A 23,755-nucleotide genomic window follows, 5' to 3' on the forward strand; every position below is an offset into this window, starting at 1 on the left:
AACTGAGAGAGAATACGTCAACATACGTAAATTAATCTATAAATACACAGGAAGGAAATGAGCATTGTTTGAGCTAAAGGCCAACGCTGACATAAGAACATATGAGTAGAAACTGAGAAGGTATAAATTCGGAATAGAAATCAGAGGGATTTTTGGGTGTATTAGCAGGGAGATTCATGGATAGACTTCAAAGAGATTAAAGGGCAGGACAAAAACCCTAACAGTGCTTAAAAGAGGACAGGGCATATTTGCCAAATTGGATGTATGATTGGCTGCACAAAGCAATGAAGGATTGGATTCAATGGCTTAGGACATTCTTTTTCATTCTGGTATGCCTGTCTGGTGAGTTGACTCAGTTAAGAGCTTTTGTTGCTCCTAAGATTTTGCCTGCAGCAAACACAGCAGACCATGCAGCACCTTGATGAGAAATAGCATCATCACACTCTCTCCAGACAGCTTACATAGTCATTCATGTTAAATGCAAATGCAGCTGCGTATTCCTTGTTTCTCTGGGCAGGAGTGCACCCAGTTTGTATAGCTGAGATAAAAGAATGCCATTCTGGAAGAGCATGACCGCACAAATAAATTAATAGGATTCAGCGTAATAATATAAACAAAGAATCCAAGTTGAATGAATTGTAACCTTTGTTTTAAACACAGTTAGCCTCATATACAGTAGTACAGAATCAAGTTCAGCTGACAGCTTCTACTGTATTGAATGTTTATACACAAAAACAGAAAGACATGGCAATAAAACCAGCCAGCAAAGTGTTGAGAGGTAAAAGTAGAGAGTGAGAACTACTTTTATTTTTCTAAGTGTTTCTGTTGTGGTCTTCCTTTTAACATTGAGGACAAGAGCTAAAAGGTTAAGTGTTTTACCGCTGTTTTTCTGCATAGACTGATTAAATTTGTCATGGTCTGATGGTCTTCTATTTGCATGGAGTGAACAGAGTAAACTCATCGTTATGTGGACCTCTTTATTCTTATAAGTGTAGGTTTCTCCCTGCCCACAGCTTATCTTAAAATATTCTTGTGAAGCGATGGATAGAAAATAACCAGAAATGAGGCACCACAGTGAAAATGCTGACAGGAAATTACAGCAGTGTAATATAAGTGTTTTAACTTCACATAAATACCACTTTTCTATCTAGATAGTAGAGGATTAAAACAGATTGCAGGACTCATTGTACCTTGTGCTTTTTAATTAGAGAGACTGCTGATATGGTCGGGATACTGAACACAGGCTTATTTTTACTCCAGTCTAATGGTGGAGGCAACAAAGGGAAGCAGAAGAGAAAGCAGCGTTTCCACTTCCCCCAGTATCCATTAAAGTAAGATAAGCCATATCAGACAAATGTTTTGTCCTAACAGGCACAAATTTAGAAAAGACAGTCTGCTGTAAAGTTTTTCTAATAATACCATTGGAGAAGTATGAAATTATGCAAAACAGTGTGAAATATGTGCAAAACAAACACATGGCTAGTGAGGGGTGCAGCTGTGATGACCAAGAGAAAGAGCTCCTCAGCAGCTCCCAGGGATGGTGCCAGCTCTCTGCTGAGGCCTGTCATGGCTGTATGCTGGCCTTGAGCACAGGCAGCCAAATGCCCCTGATGGTGAGATGCACACAGTCGTGACAATCCTTACACAGGAGGAGGAAAAAAAAGTCACACTAAGCTAAGGAAATATTTCCATTCCAAAACATTTTTTTATTGCTCTCTAGAATCTTTAGGCATTTTCCACTCAGCGCATAGTTAATGGTGTAAGTAGCATATGAGAGAAAGGAGGGTGCTGCTGTACAACAGGAGATGCTAAACACTATATTTTATCTCCATTAAAACAGATAAGTACAAGGGCCAGATCTTTAGGAGTCCAATGTAAAATGCAGAAAGTGCATGGTGTGATTGCTTCACATTACAATTTGTATGCAACATTTGTGATTAAGTATAAGCAGGGGTTGATTAACCAACAGTAACAGACAATATTTCATCTCTATTGTAGCAAATTGAGAATGCAAGCAGGCAGCAGGAGTAGAGGAGTATGGTCTTTTTCTTGTGTTTGAAATGGCAGGGGCTAAATTTTCTTAGGCTTCTTTTCTTTCTTTGACCAGTTAACAGTGATGCTGATGTCAGTTCTTCAGTGTTGTTGAATCTGATGCCTTTTGCTTTGGATTATGGCTGCTATGGGCAACAATGATGGATTGAGACATATGTATGCCCTGCAGCTCAAGCATCCTTCGTCCATTGAAAACTTTCTCACTGGACCCGTCAGTGGACAGAAAAGAAAAAAAGATGTGGATGAACTAGCTACAAATTTCACTTTGCATCACAATTGAGTTCAAAGGGCAAGAGTGGGCTGTAAGTCATCACTTTTGACTATATCCTCACAGTTTGCCTTGCAAATAGCTGGAGGTCACTAAACTGTGAAGATAGCCAGCACTTCTTGGTATCTTTCTCATCAGGATAACAAACACTTCTATTCAGACATTCAGTCTTCTGCAGTTGGAGAATACAGAAGACATGCTAAAACTTATTGTTTTCTGCCCATCTAGGGACCTGTAGATTAAAGACCTGAGGGATTGGGCCATACATATAAAGTCTTAAATGAGTGAGCAACACCTTTGTGTTTGGCACTATGTGGTTTTTACGAAACTGGAGTAATAGACCCTATTTCTTATATGACAAAGATCCTAAAATCATAGAATCAAAGATTGGCTTGGGTTGGAAGGGACCCTAAAGCCCAGTCGGTTCCAAACCCCCTCCCCTGGGCAGGGTTACCACCCTTTACATCAGACTGTCCAGTGTCTCATCCAGCTTGGCCTTGAACACCTTAAGGGATGGGACATAGGCAGATCCTTTGGGCAGACCATTCCAGTGCCTCACCACCCTGATAGTAAATAATTTCTTCCTAGGAAAGTCTAGGTTGTTATTCTGCCAATAGCTCTCACCTGGGATCAGTAATCAGTCAAAGATTGGGTCTTTATCTCTAACATCTGAAGACAGAGAAGAGTAATTGAGGCTGACCCAATAGATCATTGTCCTGATAAAGAGCTGGACAAATGTGGAATCCCAAACAGAGCAACCCTTCCTTCCCATTAGGAGTGAACAGAAACATCTCCCTCCCAGGCTAGAACAAAAATTGTCAGGAACAGTTTGAGTTCCAGTCCCAGCCAACAACTAGCATAGTCTAGCTTCCCTATTAATAAAATAATGTATCCATAACATCCAGTTATGCAAACAGAAACATAGCTCTGAGCATTCACCCTACCTGGTACTCCTGCTGACTGGAGAGTATGTGCATCCCACAGGGCAACTTCTGCACCGGGTCACAGAGATCTTCATTGAACTTCACAGTGAATTTCGTAGGAAACAATATTTGAGGTAAAAATAGAAAACAGTGTGAAAACAAACTCAGTCTCTAGATCAATTCATCAAACTGAGTGGAAATGTCTGTTTGCTATGTAAAAGATGATGAGAGAAATTTGGCTTTTGCTCTATTAGCTCAGTCCACTCAGGTAGTCATGTGTGAAATTACCCAAGGGGAAAAGACAAAAGCCAGTGCAGGAACCATTATTTGCTTTGTTTGGCTATGCAGTATACATTACAAACTGAATTAGTTTGGAAGACAGAGATATTCATCAGACTGCACAGACCCACTGACTAGAATGAAGCATTGGTGGGAACTGCCTGACTAGAGAGCATGGAGAGCGTTGACAAGAATATGGAGTATTTATCAGTGCAATTTTTAGGAGATTGTTTCTCTAGTGGGTTTAAAAGTTGAATTAATAGGCCTTGATTTCTTTATTCATTTTGGTCAAAATGTGGAGAATTTCTAGACATGATAAGGGAAATGGTAGTTATTCCATTTTTTAGTTCATCAGTGAATATTAGTCATATAAGAAAAAAATATATATCCTTTTTCAGATTCAGAAAGCACAGCGAGGTTGCCATGAGCTAAGAGTTGCATTACCTACCAAAATATTCAGTCTTTACTACTGCTGTGAAATACAAATGGAATTGGAGTGCCACAGCTGAGAAATCTGCTCTCTCTGACTATTTCCAGTTCAGTGGATCAAGTGAAAGGGAATTTGCATTTTCATAACCAGTTACAATAGTGGTCATGATCATTATGATAGCTTAGTGAAAAACCAAAATTAGCAAATCATTGTGTTCTTTGTCAGCATGAACTTTTCTACAGACTCACATCTGTCAGGTTTTGTCGGTGTGGATGTTGTTTTGCCCTTGTGCAATGGTAACATGGATGTGGACATCTGTGACAGTCAGAAATACTTGTTTGAAATTCCCTGTGCAGAAGGCAGTCAGCCAGTGCTGTGTTCCCTAGCTGTAATACAGGGATTCTTTTAAACCCATTCTTCCTGTTTTCCCTCATAAAGTCAATGATTTATGTGCTGAAGAATGACTTGCTCTCTCCCAAACCAGTCTTGAATTTACTGCCTTCTGAACAGTTTTTCTTCCTTTGTATTTTCTTCTGCCACCATTGTCTTATCACAATTGAAGATGATGAAATCAGGAGCACTGTTTGCTCCTCATCAAGAAAATTCTTTTGCACCTGTTTTTTCAACAAGATTACTTTAAAGCACAAGAAACTCAAGCAGAAATACTAGTAATGTTTTAGCCATAATGGTTTGCAAATATATGAAAGACACGTTTTGCACATAGACATAATAAGAAGTAGGGAATAAGAAGTAGTGAATTGGGTGGAAGTGAATTCTGAAAGATTTAATGTTTCTTTCTGAATTAAAAAAAAAAAAAAAAAAAAAAAAAAAAAAAAAAAAAAGCAGTTTTCAGTTGCTTGCGATGCTTAACTTATTCCCAAAATGCACAATTTTGAATCACATGAAATGAAAATACTGTATATGAGCTAAATTTCAAATAAGCTTTCTAAACTTCACCCACAATCGTATGAGTGCTGTTGTGATACACACACACACACACACACACACACACACAATTACTGCAGTAATATTTGAGTTCATTCTTTCTTAGTTTAAACGAATTTGTGCATGGATAACAGAAAGTAGGACTGGTTTGCCATGTGTTCTCCGTGGTCAGCTTGGCCCTAGTGCTGCACTGTTTTTCTGGCAGAGTTGTACATTAGCACGTCTCAACGTGAGATGCTAGGTGCCTGCTCCTGCACCTAATCCATCAGCTGACATTAGCTTTTCTGCTAAGCCTGCACTACTTGAATGCATTCAAGTACTGTTTCCCTAAGGAGCATCTCATAGATAAATACCAGAAACATCCACTCACCCAGAATCAATGTAGTTTTTGATAGACTGAGCAAATCTTGTTATACATGTTATCATGTTGAATTTGTCTAGTTTTTTCTTTATATGTGCTTTTCTTCGAATTGATAGACACTAAAATTAGGTTCTCGTATGCTGAAAACTGATAGTAATTTAAGGCAAGCTATTTTCACTGCAGGTAGTCAGTAATGTCTAGAGACAACATACTATTTGTCTTTCTAGTATTTAATTATTGTAAGTATCTTTATGTGTTCCGTGTTCAATTCTGGTGACTGGGAAAGCATTTAGAGACACCTGCTTGTATGAGAGCAGAGCAGCCTTGTTGAGATGTGAAGGGCTGTTCTATTTGCTCTGGCTAACATGTTTTCAGAGATGTCACTGATGAGACCTGAAATGTTAGTGTAACCAAAGGCTTTTTTTTTCGCTGAAAAAATGAGATCTCTGTCTTCCCCAAATAGGATAATATTGTGATTTTCCTTCTTTATTCTGTAGCAACTTGTTCTGCCTTCTTCTTCCCTGTTCTTTATGTACGTATTACTAAGCAAAATTGGGCAGTAAACAACAATACAGTGAGTCCCTAGATCTCATATTCCAGTGACCTCTATTTGAGTCCAGACTGAATGCAAAATACAGTGTTTCAGTGTGTTTAAGGAATGTGTTATTCAAGGAATTTACCAAATAAAATGTCAGTTGCTAAATATCATCTACTTTTAAACTAAATTCTTGCTCCCAGAGAACTTACACATTGTCATCACAGCCCATGTTTGTTTTACATGACAGAGAATTGCATCTAGCAGAATAATATGCAGCAGGTATAAGCAGTCTAATATAGAAGTTTTTAGATTAAGGAATTGGATTGATCTTGTGAAATGCTGAATTAATTGCCTAACTCTGCCTTATGCCCCTGTATGATCTGGGGTGAATAATTGTCTCTTTGTGTCTCAGTTACTCAGCTGGAAAATAAGGATGTCTTCTTTTGTCTACTATGTTTATTAAGATCCTAACTGACTCAGAACAGGAATTGTTCTGGTTGGTTTTTTTTGTTGTTGTTGCTGTGTACCTGTATACAGCAAACAGCACAATAGGTGGGAATACAATCATTAATGTTGCCTCTATGTTTTTACTTCCATCCATGATATCATCAATGACGTGCTCCATCTATTTTATCACTAAGAAAGAAAGAGGATCCTCTACTCTATTTCCAAATTATATCTGTACAGTGTTTCTAGCAAACAAAAGCAGCTTGACTCTTCCAGCTTTACTTGGTTTTGGTACATTGTTGCTTCAGTTTGGTTTGACTGTTGTTGTTCTCTTTCTTTTATTGCAATGAGATTTTTATCTGTCTCACTGAGGTCCACCCAACCACAAATTTAGATGGAACATCAACACGGGAATCCACAAAAGTGCATGGACTTCTTTGGCCATGCCATGGTACCATTCCATGGTAGAGGGAAGGCAAAGCACTCATCATTATTTCTGCCTGGTTAGGCAGTAGCTGAGATCAGAATCCTACTCTATTAGGAATTACTGGCTGGACACATTATGTAGATTAGTTTGGTTCTCTATTTTGTAAAGAGGTAAAGAAAGAAATCAAGTGCTACTTTCTCTTTTAAATGATAAGAAACTGAGGGCCATCTAAAATCATTTTCATTCACAAAATAAATTCATATTAGGCTGAAAAATCAATACAGGACTCAAGAGGTTGAACAACTTTCTATTATCCCATATAGCAAGGAAGGATATGGGATCTGGAGAGGCATGCAAACATGGATATTTTTAAAATATCTTTTCTTAGAGTAAGTATCTGCCTATACAAAGTGAGAAATAAGTTAGAAAATTGAAGCATAATATCATTGTCAATTGGTATTTCAGCAAAAAAGAGGAATTGCACACTACTTGAGAGCTTGTGCCTTGGTAGTGCAGTTGTGCGTAGGGTGGAAGTGTGAAATGATTTTCTCTCACTACATTTCTTTGGAACAGCTTCCTCTGCTGTTTTTGAAGCCATCTCTTTTGCTGTCTAATAGTGGTGAGTCTCAACAGATGAGGTTTGCGGGTCAAGATAGAAAGAAAGAAAGATAAAAATCTACGTGTAGACAGAGCAGTAGAGTATGCTTGGATGTATCATCTTCAATAAAACACAGAGATTTCAGATGGAGAGTCTTAGCAACACAGTACAGTGAATAACATTACACATTTGGTGAACTGTTTCCATCACACTGCTGGATTCACAGTCACTTAAAGAGGGAAAATATCTATTGATTTCAGAGGACTTTGGGTCAGTCTAGCAGAACAGTGAATAAACACAGATTTATCAGGTCCTTACAGTATATATTCCTATATTAACCTTATTAATAACCCTTCTGGGGTGGTAAGGAGCTACTGCAGAAAACAGTTCAGGCTGAGTTTGTTTCTAATCAAGAGAGAAAGGTAAAGACTGTTATTGCTATAAGGCTGTCAGGATCCTAGTCTCTTTGGAAAAGCTGTGCATAGATGCAAAAGACAAATGATTTACAGGCCTTTGTTTAGATTTCCTCTGTAATTTTCAAAGCCTTTCTCCCAGGCTGGAGAACTGCCACAGTGAGAATATTATTGGGCAAAAGAACCCACTGGCAGAGAGTGGAATGAGAGGTATGGCCAAGAGGAGTGGAAATGGTAGAGTTGAAGCCACAGAATAAAGAGAAAGTGAAATGGTTCTGTCTGGACAGCTCCCAGAGCAAGAATAAGGGCATATTTAGCTGCTGGAAGCCTCATGGAGTCCTCACAGCAGGACACAAGGCAATCACAGGTCTGCCTGGCACTGTTGTACAGCAGAGCAAGCCAGCTGGCTGCCCTGGGTGAGAAATTCAGTCATAAGATAGAAAGGAGGGACAGTAGGAAACTAGGGAACTAGATCCCTATTTGGGAAACTGGGACACGTTCTACTCTTCAGTTTTTCTTCTGCTTAATTTAAGCCACTGCTGCCAAATGCTACACAAGTTCATGAAATGAGGAGAAAGTGTTGGAACAAAATAAACTGAAAGAAAAAAAAAAAAAAAAAAAGGCCACCAGAAAATGCTTTGAAATGATAGACTTGGATTTCATTGCCACATGAGGGAGATCTAAGACTAAGCCAGCCTTTTAGAGCTGTGTCATGCAGGAGGAATCCATCAGCAGATTTAATGTGATGCTCATAACTGAGTTCATTCTTGATGTTCTGGAGGATGGCTCCCATCAAATCATACTACCGGGTGACAGGTGAAGATGGCTTCCCTGGAAAAGTGCAATTAACAAGTGATGAAAGCAGCATTCTTTTACACAGCAATTCTTCTAACTTCTAAACTTTCCCTGTTGTGGTGTTTTTCCTCTAAAACATATACACCAGCTGTAGGAAACAAAAACAAGTGCAGATATGTCACTTCATGATATATGCCCAAAGCTTTTGAAGGTAATTCAGATTCTGTACAAAGAATAAATGGAGTCAGATGCTTCCTTGGGTGGGAAACTGTTCTTTAATCTATTACATGAGACAAAATTAGCATTTCTACAAAGTTACCTTAAATAAAATTTGCTTTTACTACTGTGATTATTTCTTTGAATATTAAAATAGAAAGCTTCTGCCAAGGTAATACAGTCTGATCTACCTATTTTGTTCATGCTGAAATGATCTGATGTACCATATAAGTAAGGATTGAATAACAGATTTTCAGACACTTCCATGTAAAATAATGAAGTACCTCATGAAGCAGTCAGTTACAGGCTAGTTACTCGTTGGTGTTGAAGTATGAACCCCCAATAGCTGCAGGTACAAGCACTTTCAAAAGTCCCACTTAATAAGAATCTGTTGCAAGTCCACAAACAGGTTTGTTGGACAGTATACTCATCATGTATTCTCACACAGAGTGTGCAAGAAACAGTAACTGGTTGTCTAGGATCAAGAGACAAGTCATATGGGCTTGAAGCCATTTTTTTTATCCCTCATAGCAGGAAACACAACATCTAAGGCTAACATTCAGTTATGCTTTTAGATCCCTGGTTTTACCTCTACCTACATGAAGAATTATATTGTCAAGTTATTTCCATTTATTCTTAGTCCATCACACATGTCAAGAAATTCAAGCTCTGATCTAGTGGACTCCCATGCCAAAATATGCATATGCTTAATTTTTCACCTAACTGCCTTCCACAAACAGTGTCAAATCCCTTGAGGTCAAACCAGGGCATGTTTCACAGCAGACGCTTGTCCTGTTCTTACTCACACTAAAACTTCTATCATCTGCTTTCGGTTTACAAGCAAAAGAAGCTGCTGGTGGGCTTCTTAAGCACCTTTATTGAAGTAAAACGTTAATGGTATTTTGAATGTTATTTAAATTATTTATTTGCTTATTTAATTATATTTTTATAATTTTATATTACTCACAGAATGTTATACTTCACTAGAGGGTTTGGCTGTAATTAGCTTCATATTTGTCCTCTACCAGAAACATGTGAAGACGGTGGAGCCCCACATTGGTGCAAGAAACACTTGCACTCAGAGAGGTAGTTCACTTGGCTAAAAGCACAACAAAATCAGCTGTTGATCATTGACCACAGCTGAGCTTTCCAAAGCCCCATCTGACTAATACTTTATACATATGAGCCTTGGAAAAGTACCAGATAGCAGTTGGTTGTGAAAGATAGGGGAATAAATGGGAACAAAGCAACTTTCAAATAGATATTCCCCCAAAAGTTTGCCATCCTGTTGACAGGTTTGTATTGTGATGTACATGCCATAACATGTACCTGTGCCTACCTCTGTCCACGTGTCTTCATGATCTTGGGATAAGCAGTGCTGTGTCTAATGTCTGTACTCTTCTTTTTGCTCAGTTTTCAGGACTTTACTTGCTATCGTTCTTCACCATCCTCGTTGGGCTAGTGCTTTACTCCTCCACATCCACTTACGTAGCCCAAGATCCTCGGGTGTACAAGCAGTTTCGAAACCCTTCGGGACCTGTTGTAGACCTGCCAACCACTGGCCAGCTGGAGCCTTCGGTAACATACACCAGCCTGGGGCAGGAGACAGAAGAGGAGCCTCACGTCAGAGTTGCTTAAGCCCAGGGTCATTGGTCGCCTGCTGATGATTCAGTGGAGCTCGTATATTCATTATCTCTGTATTGTACATAGAGAAAGGTATTTACCAGGTGCAGTTACTCTGGTGAGCTGCAAGGTAGCAAATAAGGAAAGCTCATAAAAGTGCAAATTAGTTGTTCCAGGGTGTTCATTGCAAGGAGATTCCATGTCCCTTGTTTATGATGTGAACAGCATGTTTGCCATACAAACTGCTGTATCTGAATCAGTCTTTCAAACTACCTATGAAAGATATTCAATATAGAAGCTGAAATTACAAGAAGAAATTCATGGAAGCGGGTATTTGCACCCACTGAGAGATATTATGCCTAAGCCACACCAGTTGTGGAAAAGATATCTTTTTACAGCAAATACACTTGTGTAGTCACTGTTGATTTCTCTCTAAGATTTGTTTGTTTGCACAAAATAGATGGGTTACTCATGGTAACAACACCCTGACACATTTTTACTAGCACCTTGAATTTGGTGAGGGAAATACAATAAATTCATCTGTGCTATCTAGTTGCCCTTTCTAGGTAATCTATTCCATGAATCCAGAGGAGGGACAACTTACAATATCCGTCTCTATTCTAGGAATAGGTATAAAGTGAGCATTTTAGCCTTTCTATATTTGCAAGAAGTGAAGTACTCTAGCATTGACCTCTCTATGATCCATGGCAGATTTCCTAGCAGCTGAGGTTCTGCATCAGGTGATAGGGAGTTAATTTCTCTGTAGTTGTGACTAACACAGATTTCTTACTTTTAAAATTTTAATCTGTTAAAGAAAAATGCATTTTCTAGTTTCCTATGTATTGTACCTCTCTATGGTAAGATGACATATCATGTGGATCAGGGCACTTATTTTAGATACTCGGTGCATCGAGGGCGCCTTCTGTTGTTCCAGTGTGCTTAGTCTCCTGTGGTTCATTGTTCTAACAATAGCTGTGTAGAAATTCGTCAGGTTTTCACCAAAACCCACAAATTGTAAAAATTGGGAAGATTATGCGAGGAATTCATGAATAGGAACACTGGACCATCTGCTGGTGTAGCACAAAAGCATCCATACCAGCAGGGTGAAGCCAATTATCTTTCGTTAACTACAAAACTAGCAGAAGAATTCAGCAGTTTTCTTACATTCCTGGGAATATATGAAAGCAGTTAAGGGTGTGCTCTGCAACTGCAATTCTGCTCCATGAGCCTTATCAGAAGGGGGAAAATCTTAGCTGCAGTCATGAGAATCCACTGTGTGTGCTCTTTTGAGAGCACAATGAGAAGTAATCACAATTTCAATATCCATCATCTATTTTTAACTTAAAAATAAGGAAAAGGTAATGGTATAATGCCAAACAGATAGGAAAGAAATCCAGGAGAGCTTGGTTTTATTCACAGATTTGCCACATCTCTGCATCATCTTGGGCATGACTTACCTTCTGTGTGGCTGCATTTCCCAATCTCTATGTAAGGGAATAGTTATATTTTACCTACCTCACAGGGGTGCTATGGGACCAAGTAAAAGTGTATTTATTCATCGTATTTGAACATGGGGTTTACAGCTGGGCTGATGAATATTTTGCTTGTGGGCATAAAAGGTGAATTTGATTTGAATGGCATTCTGCTGAGGAAGTCTATCTAAAGTGCAAATGTAGGTCTTCATACTTGAAAAATACAGCTTTCCTACTTCTATTCTAAAAAAGAAAAAAAAGAGAACAGAAAGCCTGTACTCTGGAGATTAGAAAGGCCACAGGTCAACCAAAGAGGATGAATTTCTGCTGCGGTAACTTCCATCTTTTATAGTCCCGTTCTGCTTTAGGATTGAAAAGACTTCCCTGAAGCAGACTGGGAGAAATATCTATCCAAATATACGTGAAGTGACAAATGCCAAAATGCTGCTGAACAGCAGACATATGTTTTCTCTTACTTGTGTTGTGGCTGAGGAGAAAAGGCGATTTCTGTCCCATCGTGTTTAGGCTGTCTGCCAGTCTCCCGCTGCAGCTGAGGGAAGGGTCTGCAGTATTGTCAAACCGTACTCAAAGCCATTCTAAAACCTTCAGTTAAGATTCTCTGATTTTTAAATCAAAAAGAATGAGATTTTTTTTTCCTGCCTTCTGTTTTTAAATCATCTTTAGCATTCATCTTTCCAAGCTTTTTTCTCCTAAGCCTTTGAAAAAAAAAAAAAAAAAAAAAAAGAAGATTCCACAGAGAAATAGAGTCCTTTTTCTGGGAATGTGGAGGAAAGCTCAAATGCTACAGGATTCGAGGTTAAAATGAACAAAAAAATCGACCTCCCACACTCAAGAATGATCGCCTGGTGCTTCAGGTTAGCAGGGTGGAAGTCCAGGTGGAAAGCACGTGGTTCACTTGGCTGGAGCCCTTGTTTGGAGTGGGCCAGTGAGCATCCTGGGTCCAACCCTGTCAGGTTTCATACCTTCACAGGAGCAGTGGCTTTGGCCACAAACACCACAACACTGTCAAATGCTCAGAGGCAACTGACAGGCACCTGTCATCTCAGTCTTTTTGCTACCTTTTATACCAATTAAATACCTTTCTCTGCATGTTAGTCCCCATGTTGATCTTGAGATCTTTGAGGATGGTGTGTGTGTTTGTTCTATGTTTACAATTCCTTTGTTTTGCATAACTGTTTTGGTTTATTTCATTATTAGTATTTATTTTCAAGCCAAATGTTTGTAGTCCTTCCACCTCTTTCTCTTCATTTTTCTGACACTAACTTGTAGATGTTTGTTGGAGTCTTCTCAGAAAGAGCTGGGCAGAAGGCATGTCCTGGGCACTTTGCTGGATTGGGAGATTTACACACAAGAGTTTACAAACCATGGATGTCTACGATGTGCCATCTATAGTGATTTTTAGAGGCTATTTTTAAAAGCTCTGTCCTCTGGAAATAAAGTGTGAATGTCTGGGTATACACTTGATGCCCAGCCACCATCCTCTGTGTTGTTTGCACAGGAGGAGTCCCATGTGCAAAGTGGGTCTGCTTCACATTCTGCATCTCCCATTAAAAAAGGTGGGAACTTCAATTAGCACCAGTGTGCTAGTGCTGGATGGACCTCTAAGGAAGAAAGTAGTATAGCTTTGCAAGTATTGACTGTGAAGCTGGGGTCTAGTAAAGGAAAACATTACTTCTGCCTGCTTGTTTCCTGCAGTTCAAGACCTCAGAACACACCAGCAGAGGTTCAGCTATCTAGCTGGCAGCTACTCTTCGTAGATCCTTGCCTGAACAAACTGAAGCCCTGTTACACTGTTGGCGCTGAGCAGCCCTTAGCAAGACTGATGTAATTTTCTGCTACTGGATGAAAACCTTTACTGGGAAACAAACCTTGTCCTTGTTCCAGCTATAAACTTTCAAAACAACACAATGAAAGACCAAGCAATTGAAAATTTTGCACCATTGTGTCATATGAAAAAGTTTCAATGTATAGTGTAGAGATTGCTAACTTGTGCTATTAACATTTTGACAAGCGTGTAGTATTGTTTTCTTTTTTAAAAAACCATTTAGTATTCCTGAGCTAGCTATGAATATAAATTTTACCCCATGGGTAGGATTTTACTGTTAAACGCCATAATAAAGCACACTAATCTTGACACTGCAGATGGAAATGTGAACCAAAACCAAAACCAAGCAAACAGAATCCCAACCTCAAATCCTGCGTAAAAAAAGCTGAACAAACCTTTCTTCATTTTGATATTTGCATGCTCCTATATGGACTGGCTGTGGCAATGTAATGCCTGTATAATGTTTTCAAATAAAAAAAATGCTTTATGAAATTATGGTTATTAGTTTCCTTGTCTTCTTCCTTACTGGTTTCTTAGAATCAAATCCTTTTTCTAAAGTGTAAATCTTGACCAAGGACATATTTTTTTGTGTGTGTCTGCTGCAGACTTCTCCCCCCTGAGAAATGGTTAAGCTACAGCTCCTCTGAGGCAGCAATTGACGTGCCTACAAACAAATACCATCAGGGTCACTATCCTACCTGGCCCCCATTTGCTGCTCCAGGATGCTACAGGGTCTCCTGTACGCCCTCTGTCTCACCTGCTGCATTGCTCCAGTGTTGCTGCAGCAATTTGCTGCTTTATGTCTGATTTTCCAGTGTGAATGTTTGCTGAGTTATGAAGAGCTCCAGAAGTTTAGTTACTGAGCACAGTTTTATCATGCTAACAGTTGATTTGTACTTTCCTCCAACTGTGCTCAAGAGTCTCTCCAGCATTACAGAAATCTCTTTTTGTTGCCTAGCTAGAATTCAGCCTGAGTTTTTGAGTCATACCAAGAGTAATTGCTTGGAATTACTCTATAAATTGATTATAAATACCTATAAACAGATGTTTCTTTGTTTAACAGCAAACATGTTTCCACCCTGCAAGCACATTCAAGCTACCAGTTCCCCTTTGGTTTTTCTTTGTTTAGCGTTAGCTCTCCAAAATACTAGAAATCCAGAAGCTGCCTGCTTAACATCAATATGCCATAGCATATGATTCAGGAAGCATTATTTTTTACATGTATAAATGTTATTGTATTAAATCTGCTCCACAAATCAAGATAAAAGATTTGCAAAAGCTTTGGAAATTGTTTGCACAGCCACAGACTTCTTGCCATAGCAACTGCCAGATGGTCACCAAATGTGAACAGCACAGCAATGGTGGTGACATCAGTGTGAGAGCATTGGAGACATCGTCCTCCCTCTCCATTTTGAACTGGGGGGTCATGCACTGCTGTACTGTATTCTGCTGTATTGAGAAAGCTCATTCCATAGGGCTGGGGTCACTAATTAGACACAGACTGGCTGTGAGCCATCAGTGTGAGACAAGAAACAAGAAAACCAGCAGCCAAATTGATTACAAAAGTCTAATTGTACCCCTCAGATTTTGCAACTGTGTTGTAGCTGGGGTTTCAATTTCAGTGCACGGCTCACAGTGTTTCTTTAGGCCACTTTGTGGCTGGATGGCATGGAGCAGCATCTACATCCATGGCCCCCTGAGAACTCTCCCTGGAGTGCAGGAAGGTTGTTGCTGATCTGCTCCTCACCAGTTTCCCTTGGGTAAGGAAGATTCTTCCCTGCTCTAAAGCAGCCATGAGGAAGAATCAAAGTTTGGCTCAATGCAAATGATAAGGCTCCATGTGGAAAGTCATCACCCTCTGCAGCCATTTCTCTTGGGAAAGAATAAACTTGACATTGTTTGGCAGCATTTTTCTTTTTTAATTCAAAACTATGCACTGAGGTCCCCTGGTATTTACAAGATCAGAATCTGCCCTTCTGTATATATTCAATAGTTGTAGAATCTTTTTAAAGAATACAGGTATTGCCAATGCCAGTATACTTGACAGATATTTGTGAATTGAAATGAGGTAAAGCTGATTGTATTGGATGGAAAGATTTTATTCTACTTTAAGCTGTCATTTATAACCCTGAATGATAGTAGAGTTTTCTATGATTCTTGATTATGTACAATGCTCTCAGGCAATTTCCTAGTGCTAGCCTTATCTTAATGCATCATTAATTTCTTACTGTCAAATGCATTATTTATACTAACTATTGCATTTTAATCACCATTTGTTGATAACAATGGACTTATCCAATTTTTATATAATAAAATCATCAGCATGAAATCTTCCCACCCTCATTATGTGAAATCAGTATACATTCTTGTCAAGAGCTAACTATTGGATTTGCCATGGATAAACGCATGGCTTTTTAATTCAAGACCTTACTAAAGAAGAGAGAGGTAATGAATATGTGCTGAGTTTACATGATCATTGAGCACTGAAATGCTAAGAAAATCCATTATGTTGGATTTTGAGACACTTTGCATACAGACTAGTAACTGATAGTTGATAGGCTTGAATCTTTACAGATGCAGGATGCCTGCAATCCTATGGACTGACATCAGGCAAGGTCATGCATATTTAACTTCATGCTGCCTGCAGTAGCCAGTTTCACAGAAGCCTGGCTTTCTGCCAGGTTCATAGCTAAACTGGCAATCACAATTTGCATATTCTTAAAATGACTGCTTGCCTAAATGAAATTCCTGAGTGAGAAGGGGAAAGGGACTGGAGTAATCACAACAGTAATCTGAACGCTCTCATTATGTGACTCCCTTTGAGCTTTTGCTTGAATTATCTAATGTAGTTCTTGGCATTAAACAGATTTGCAGATGCTAAATAGGTCACACAGGTATGCAACCATCAGTCTGGATTTTGTAAGACTTTATGTCCCCAGTCTGCTTCTGTGAGTCTACACTCTAATTAAGAAAAGCGAGCCCGCAAAGCAGGATAACAACTTTGTTCATGTTAAAATGCTGCCGTTCAGATTTGCCACACTCAGCCTTCCTTCAGCAGGATGCAGTTAACAACCATGTTGACAAGGAGTGTTGGAGTTGCAGGATGTACTCTGTGGCACAGCCTTGAAGCACACTGCTTCCTGCAGTGCAAGAAGCACATGGCCAGCAGGCAGGTGGGAAAAGCACAGAATAATAACCTTTATTTCAGCCTTGAGTTTCAATACAACATATTACAGAAGGAAACAGAGTTTTTAAGTGAACAGGTGTAGGCTGAAAGGAAAAGATATTTCCCTAAATCAAAATACCCCTTGAATACAATTCTGCTCTATGCTATTCCTATTCAGCCAGTGGTATAGCAATTATATGCATGTCATTCGTGATTTGAAAAAACAGGTCTGAGAAAATATGCTTTTGCCTGTCATTTGACTAACAGAGAAGGTGAAAACTCTTACTTGCTGACACTGTCTCTAGTGTTGAAATTAAGAGGGGTGGATGGTGGAGGATGAGCCACAGGTAGCCCAGAAGTCACTGAATATAGCAAGTCACTAATAAAAAAGCTATATTATTTCAGGTTGTGAAAGTGACATTTAGACTGAATGAGTGATGGTAACCTACATCAGTAGAAAAAAAGAAACAAGCATATAAAGCAAAAATGTCTCTCCTGTTTGTAATGATTTAAATTAATAACAGGGTTAGCACTGGCAATCCATTCACATAAATAGAGACCAGCTTCCTCTTCCCAGCTCTTCTCTCCTGTCGGCCATGTTTCCTCTCTGCAGGTGAATGCACCAAGGAAAGACTTACAGGTTCTTCTTTGTATGTTTGTTTGTTTTGTTAGTTTATTTTTAAGAAAAGAGAAAAAAAGTTTACCCAAGGTAAAGCCATGATAACTTGCAGTTTCTCCTTCTCCTTGAACAAATGTGTACTTTGAGCTGTGTTTGGTGCAAATATGAGATAAGGCTGAACTGGTTGGCATTTGACATCACAGGCTGTGAAGAGGGTTCTGAATGCTTATCCCCCAGATCTAAAATTTCACTTATCCTGAAGACCTCACTCCATGAGAGAGAGTAGATATACTGACTCAGGTGAGATTTTTCTCTCATTTTCCTTCATTTACGTGATCACATTCATCATGTAAACTCAGCACACATTATTTCCTAGGTACTGGTGGGGAGGAATGTGTGTCCAAGATTTCTTGTGCTGATACAACTATCAGATTTTAAATTTTGTGGATACTTGTAGGGCTGTGCTCTGCAGAGCCAGCAGTCTGGCACATTCCACAGGCTTACTTTAATGAGAATTACTGTTGTAAACTGCTGAGCTAAGGAAAGTAATTGCAGCAGCTGCACTAGCAATGGCTTCTATAACTGCTGTGGAAACATCTCTGCCAGCTACAGCACAGGTATTTTATTATGACAGGGGAATATAGGTAGATTTTACTATGAATACACATTGTAAAATATTGGGGGGGGGGGGGGGGGTAATGTCTATTAAAAAATACCCCAGCCCTCCCATTTTAATTTGTATGCTTTCCTTGTGCTTCTACTGTTCTTTCTGCCCACATGTGACACCAAGAGAACTTTTCCACCTCAGCATTTGAGTCTTGGAGCAAAATACCAACACAAGGCTGAAAAAAAAGCATTGGCAGCCCCAGCCACATGAAGATCAGTTCTGTGCCTATATCACATGGAGTGTTGAAGGCAAGATGGTATCTGCAGGCCTGATGATGGTGGGCTGGGTGCTGCCACATACACATCTCCACAAGTTGCCTCAGCATTGCAGCAGGCTGCTGCCAGCCTGGCCCCTCAGTTAACATTATAAGACTTTCTGGAGATAGCTCCTGAGAAAATAAGCTGTACCTAACTTGATCATGTGGCAATTTGTGCTGGTGGGCTTCTTGCTTTTCATTTCAGACTAGAAGGCCTAGCTGTCCAGCTGGGCTGTAACACTGATTGTTCTCCAGGGCTTCCAGATCTTTCTGAAGTTACGATGAAAATATAAATTAGTTGCAATTGTAGCTGGCTCCTCCCTACAAGGTGTATTGTGAGGTGTCTGCGTTGGATGCATGGAAATCTAGAGCAGAAATGGACAAAGCCCCTGAGAACCATCTCCCAGACATTGAAGACAGAAGAAAAATTCCTCAAACAAGAACGCTACCATGGTACTTGATTCTTAGCAGAAGTATTAACGTTGCCTTTCTTGTTTGGTTTTCTCCTACCACTCATAAATGATTTTTTAGAAATTTATATTAATATGTAAGGGTAAATTTTTGGTGAGTTGGTTGCTTGTATTGTGGAGAGATAAAATCTCTGTGGACATGAGAGATGATCTGTATGCTGGAGCAGAGGGAGAATAACTATCCTTGTTTGGTTTTATTTGTTTTATTCATTTTATTCTGTTGATATTGGCTGTCTGCTGGCTTTTCTTTGCAAAAGCTGAATGGAAATTAGGAAGTATTTGTATCTGAGGCTCCATAAAAGAAGCATCCAGAGTTTGCATTGACAGTTTAAACTAATGACAAATGCCAGGCACTTTTTTTTTTTATTTTGTTATTTCAAAAAAATATTTTTTTTTTTTTTTGAAAAATTGTGAGATTTTTAAATTACCTCAATCTAATTATATCAACATTTCTGGACTAAAGCAGCTTCCAGATCTTATGTTCAACATTTCCCCTACTGTTAGCTTCATACTTGGCTTGCAACAGGCCTAGGAGGGGGGGGGTGGGGGGGGGAGAGTCACCTCTTTCAGTTTTCATTCTGCAAGGAGAAAAAATGAGGAAAGAAAAATAAAAGGAGAAAAACTACTGGGGCTCTGGACTCCTGTGTGACAGTGTCTTTACCAGCAGAGCCTAAGGGATCCACTATTTTGATCTGTAATTGTCACTAATTCATTTGGAGGAGGAGGAGGGGGCAGAAAAGAAAACAAAACAAAATAAAAACCCCCAAACAAAGTACTGCTAAGATACTTGAATATGCTGATTTCCATGAAATTTAAGGTGTGGTCACACCACTCACTGACAACTAGAGAAAGTATGATACCCAAAAGGAAGATGGCAATGAATTACAAACATTATAAAGATTTGATATCCAAATTTTCTATGTGTTTACAAATGTGCTAGACTCTAAAACTTTTAAAAGACAAAATTAAAAATGATAAATAGAATAAATGTTTGAAATACACCTATTCTTTCCTGGTTTTATGTGGTAGAGCTCTTAAAATTTGAATGTATTGCTGTATTTAAAACTAACACTATAAGTGCTGAATTGCTCTTACTAAGGTTTCTTGTTTCTCCAGTGAGATAAAGAAATGTTCTGTGGGTTGCATTTAAACATAGCAGCTGCTTAATAGATCTTGCTTTTAAGCAGAAAAGAGAACTGCTGAAAAAAAAACAAAACAACAACAACAACAAAATCGAAGTAAAATGCACAGATAATTCTTGAAATACATTGTTCTCTTCAGCTTTTAACTGATATTTCTAATTCAATGGGCTTTCTCATTTTGAATACCAGCCCCTTGTCCCACCCACATGGCACCGTCAAGGCACACATACACATGGAAACGATTCTACATAAGGCTACTTAATGGCAGACAGCTGCAAGCACTGACTTTTTCTGGAGTTGTGTTTTGTAAACACTAAGCTAATGCCCTTGCCTTCTGCCCAGCTACCAGATGTTGCTAATGCTTTAGAATGGCTCCTGTCCAGTCTTTAGAGAGATGTACCTATGTGAACACATCTCTGACCCTTACTGTCTTTCCCTGCTTGACTGGAAAGCATGTTAACATCATCCAGCAAGCCTCTTTTATCTTTTTTCTATTTATCTTTTTGTTTTGCTTTCTTCTCAGCATTCCAACTTATCCGCCGAGTGCTCTTAACTATACCCCTTTCAGCTCTTCTCTATTTATCCAAATCTTTGACAACTTAATTCTTTGGTTGCCTTTTCTCTTTTTTCTCCATTTTACCTATGGGCAAACTTGTTCACTCTTCCAGGTGAATGTTAATGACTCTCAAATTTTCCTCTCCAATTCAGGTCAGCATTCTCTATCCAGACTGAGCTGTCTTCTAACCTAACATTCCTATATGGGTGACTGCACAGCTAAAGCCTTGCTCAGTCTTTTCCCACTGGAGCATCTCACTTCTTTTCTTAATTACTATAAACCCCCAGTCCTGCACCCATCACTCCTTTGGATGGATGTGCGTTTTGTCCTGAGGAGATGCTGCTGCTCATCCTGGTTTAATTAGTTTCTCCTTAAAGGCTGTTCTTTGGGCACAGCACTTCAGAGGTCAATTCCACTTCTTTTCTGCTTCTGTTGCAAATAATTAGGGGGAGAAATAATTAGCACAAGTGGTTCCAGCAATAGAGGTTCCTCAGTCTTAGCACTGAAGTGTTTTGTATTCAACTGATGTTAGGCTAGTTGGGGATATTTGGGGGAATCTATTTTTTTCCTTAGTACCTAGTAGCTAGTAACCTTTGATCATTTCCAATAGAACAATACTCTTTTATCTGAAATCTTGTAGCAAATTAATGTAACAGTCACTGAGAGACCAGATACTTTAAACAGGCATCATTTTATTACACTCTTTTCTCTCTGTAAAAATATTTCTGAGTTCAGAAGGGATTTCCCTTGAAGAGGCAGAGATGTGAGCGAGGAGTCACTATAAATAACTAATTATCAAAAAAATATTTTTAATTGTGTTTGTGGATGTGTATACTGCCTTGAAAGGAACACCTCATGCTTATGTGACTCTCAAACACCGAAGCTGAAGAGATGAGTCGCTCACACCCAGCTCTGCCAGGTGCTCAGGATGAGAGGTGAGAACACCTGTAAGGCAGTGCTGCCCTGAGGGGACGGGCGGCAACTTGTAATGGGGAGTCTATACAGCAGCCTTCCATCTCCAGTGCTTTCCCACAGTGCAACAGGCTCCATCAAAGAACAAGGCATATTGTAATTTTCTAGCAGTTTATTATATAGTGGAGCTTCTTTAACATGTATCACAATCTCCTCTTCTGATTTTCTTAAATCTTTGCCTTTGGGCCAATCCATAATCACTTCAAAGATTCTCAGATGAGTGAGATTCCGTATTTGAGCCAGCTGTTTGATCAGTGCAATCAACTTACTCCGTTTAGCATCAGTATGCTCCCTTTGACTGCTGGCTGAAAGTTCAAGGTGCCAAAAGGAGTTCTGCTTCTTGTGCCAAGGTACCAACTTCTTGTGAAGGAGCTTGTGATCTCAACAGAAGGGTCCTCTGAGAGACCAGACCTGGTAGACAGCTGCTTTGTGCCCTTTGTCTCTTAGGCAGCTGTACAGAAAGCCCACCTGTACCCTTTTGAGTCCTTGGAGTACCATCTTAGATAACCGTACTGAGGATGCATGGAGCCTCTGGGCCAGTTGCAATTGAGTGCTTTTGCCACTAATTTCTAGTTAGTCTCACACTGACCTCCAATATACTTTGCTCTTGGGATCACTTTATCGCTGCAGAAAAACAAATGGGTTTGGTCCTTTTATAATGTGATAGCATTAGAGTATGCTGTGCACTGGTATCCACTAGAGCATTACGTTTCTGTGCCAGGCCATCCAGTCCACTCAGTCCAATAAACCTGACTGTCCACCTGGCTGGAGGCAGTCTCTCTAGTGTTAGTTACTGTATTCATTGTTCATCTCATTTATAAACACCAGAAGGCTCATTGTCAACCTCAGAGATAAGGTTGGACCATCTTCTCAATCTGCAGAACTGCCGGCTGGAAGCCAGAACTGCAGTCTTCCTGGAAGCACCCTCTCTTGTGATTGTTTTCCATTGCAACTCCAGTACCTGTGCCCATAACACTGAGGTGGGTTTTCCATCCCACCTTCTCATATCCTCTCCATGGTCACACACATAAAACCCCAGGATGGTGTATGGCGTGTACCCGCTATATCCTCTCTCTGGAGCAGAGGAAAGCTTGTTTCTAATAGGTGAGATATTAATTTATACTGGTGGAATACAGAGCATATTGTCTTTGAATTGCTGGAGCTCCTGGGAGTTTCCAAAGCCAAGATACAGGCCCATAGAGGAGGGTGCGAGACTATCGTCATATCATCAAAAAAGGCTGCCCACTTCATCTACTGTTGTTTTTTTTGTTATCTTTCATGTTCATTCCAACCAGGGTGCTGGCATGAGGTGACGGTGCACTCCATACAACGGTCAGTGGTTTGTAAATAAAAAAAATAAACTTAGAGTGATGTTTGTTTATTTTGGAGTCCTTGTGTGCAAGAGTTGTACTGTTATCCATTAACAATAAAGCATCTTCATTTTAACATCTAATACTTCAAAATGAATGTCAATACAGCCAGGTCATTTCTCCTTATTTACCTCTCTATGCAGAACTATTTGTATCTGATCTATCTGCCAAGGGAAAAAATAAATTATATAAATAAAAATAAAAAATTGACACAATGTGTTCAGCTGCCATAGTTCAGTCATTGTTTTGTTTCTCTATTTTCTGCAAAAGCAGTTGAAGTTTTAAATTTCTTTCGATGTCTGCATCCAAAACATTGTTCCTGCTCTTTGTACAGAAAGGAATTAGCAATTGGTTTCATTTCCCCTACTTCAGTCTTTTCATCTTTTTAACCCACACTGGAAATGTGTGCAGTTTGAAGATTAATGCATTAACGTTGTGCACTAATGAAAGAATTCAGTAAGCTTCTGTATTATTAACTGTTCGCTCTGAATCACTTTCAAATCATCTGTGGATTAAAGGCAGGCAAGTAAGGTTAAATTTGAGTTACTCTGTATTTACCTCTAATTGTTTACTGCAGTGGCTGTGATGGGTCCACTCTTTTCACTTTGGGATCAAGTGGTTTATTTCATCTTTTTTCTTCTTGAAAACAATTCACTCTGTCAAAAGAAAGTTAACACAGAGTTACAATGGGAATTAAAAATCCAAACAAGATGAGTTCAATTGTAAGAAATGACTGCTGCATAGGTTTACTTTCTCCATGGAAATTACATCGCTGTGCCAATCCTTCAGTTTTTCTTTTGTCATTTACAACATCTTGTCCCACAGTGAAAACTTCTTACACTACAACTGAATTTCAGGATTTATCTTTTCATCTGTAATTATTCAAACAGAGGATTTATCCCTT

At 39.3% G+C, this 23,755-nt stretch overlaps 1 protein-coding gene and 2 long non-coding RNA genes across 3 annotated transcripts in view; 2 read left to right on the forward strand and 1 right to left on the reverse strand.

The window, feature by feature from the left end:
* The window catches only part of SLC35F1 (solute carrier family 35 member F1), a 231,385-nt gene extending 218,892 nt beyond the window's left edge, over positions 1-12,493 (forward strand). Inside the window, exon 8 of the mRNA XM_048935985.1 lies at positions 10,106-12,493. Within this exon, the coding sequence (XP_048791942.1) occupies positions 10,106-10,330 (225 nt within the window). The 3' untranslated portion in view covers positions 10,331-12,493. The remainder of the gene's footprint in view (positions 1-10,105) is intronic.
* Positions 10,186-23,755, reverse strand: part of LOC125689146 (uncharacterized) — a 38,250-nt gene continuing 24,680 nt past the window's right edge. Inside the window, exons 3-4 of the long non-coding RNA XR_007375075.1 lie at positions 23,410-23,507; positions 10,186-10,285 (exon numbers count right to left, since the gene is read on the reverse strand). This is a non-coding gene — a long non-coding RNA (uncharacterized LOC125689146). The remainder of the gene's footprint in view (positions 10,286-23,409; positions 23,508-23,755) is intronic.
* Positions 17,395-18,864, forward strand: LOC125689147 (uncharacterized). Its single transcript, XR_007375076.1, has 3 exons — positions 17,395-17,508; positions 17,622-17,718; positions 18,209-18,864. It is a non-coding gene; the product is annotated as an uncharacterized LOC125689147 (long non-coding RNA).

Source organism: Lagopus muta, chromosome 2 (genome assembly GCF_023343835.1).
Source record: "Lagopus muta isolate bLagMut1 chromosome 2, bLagMut1 primary, whole genome shotgun sequence".
In the NCBI taxonomy this organism is placed as follows: Eukaryota; Metazoa; Chordata; class Aves; order Galliformes; family Phasianidae; genus Lagopus; species Lagopus muta.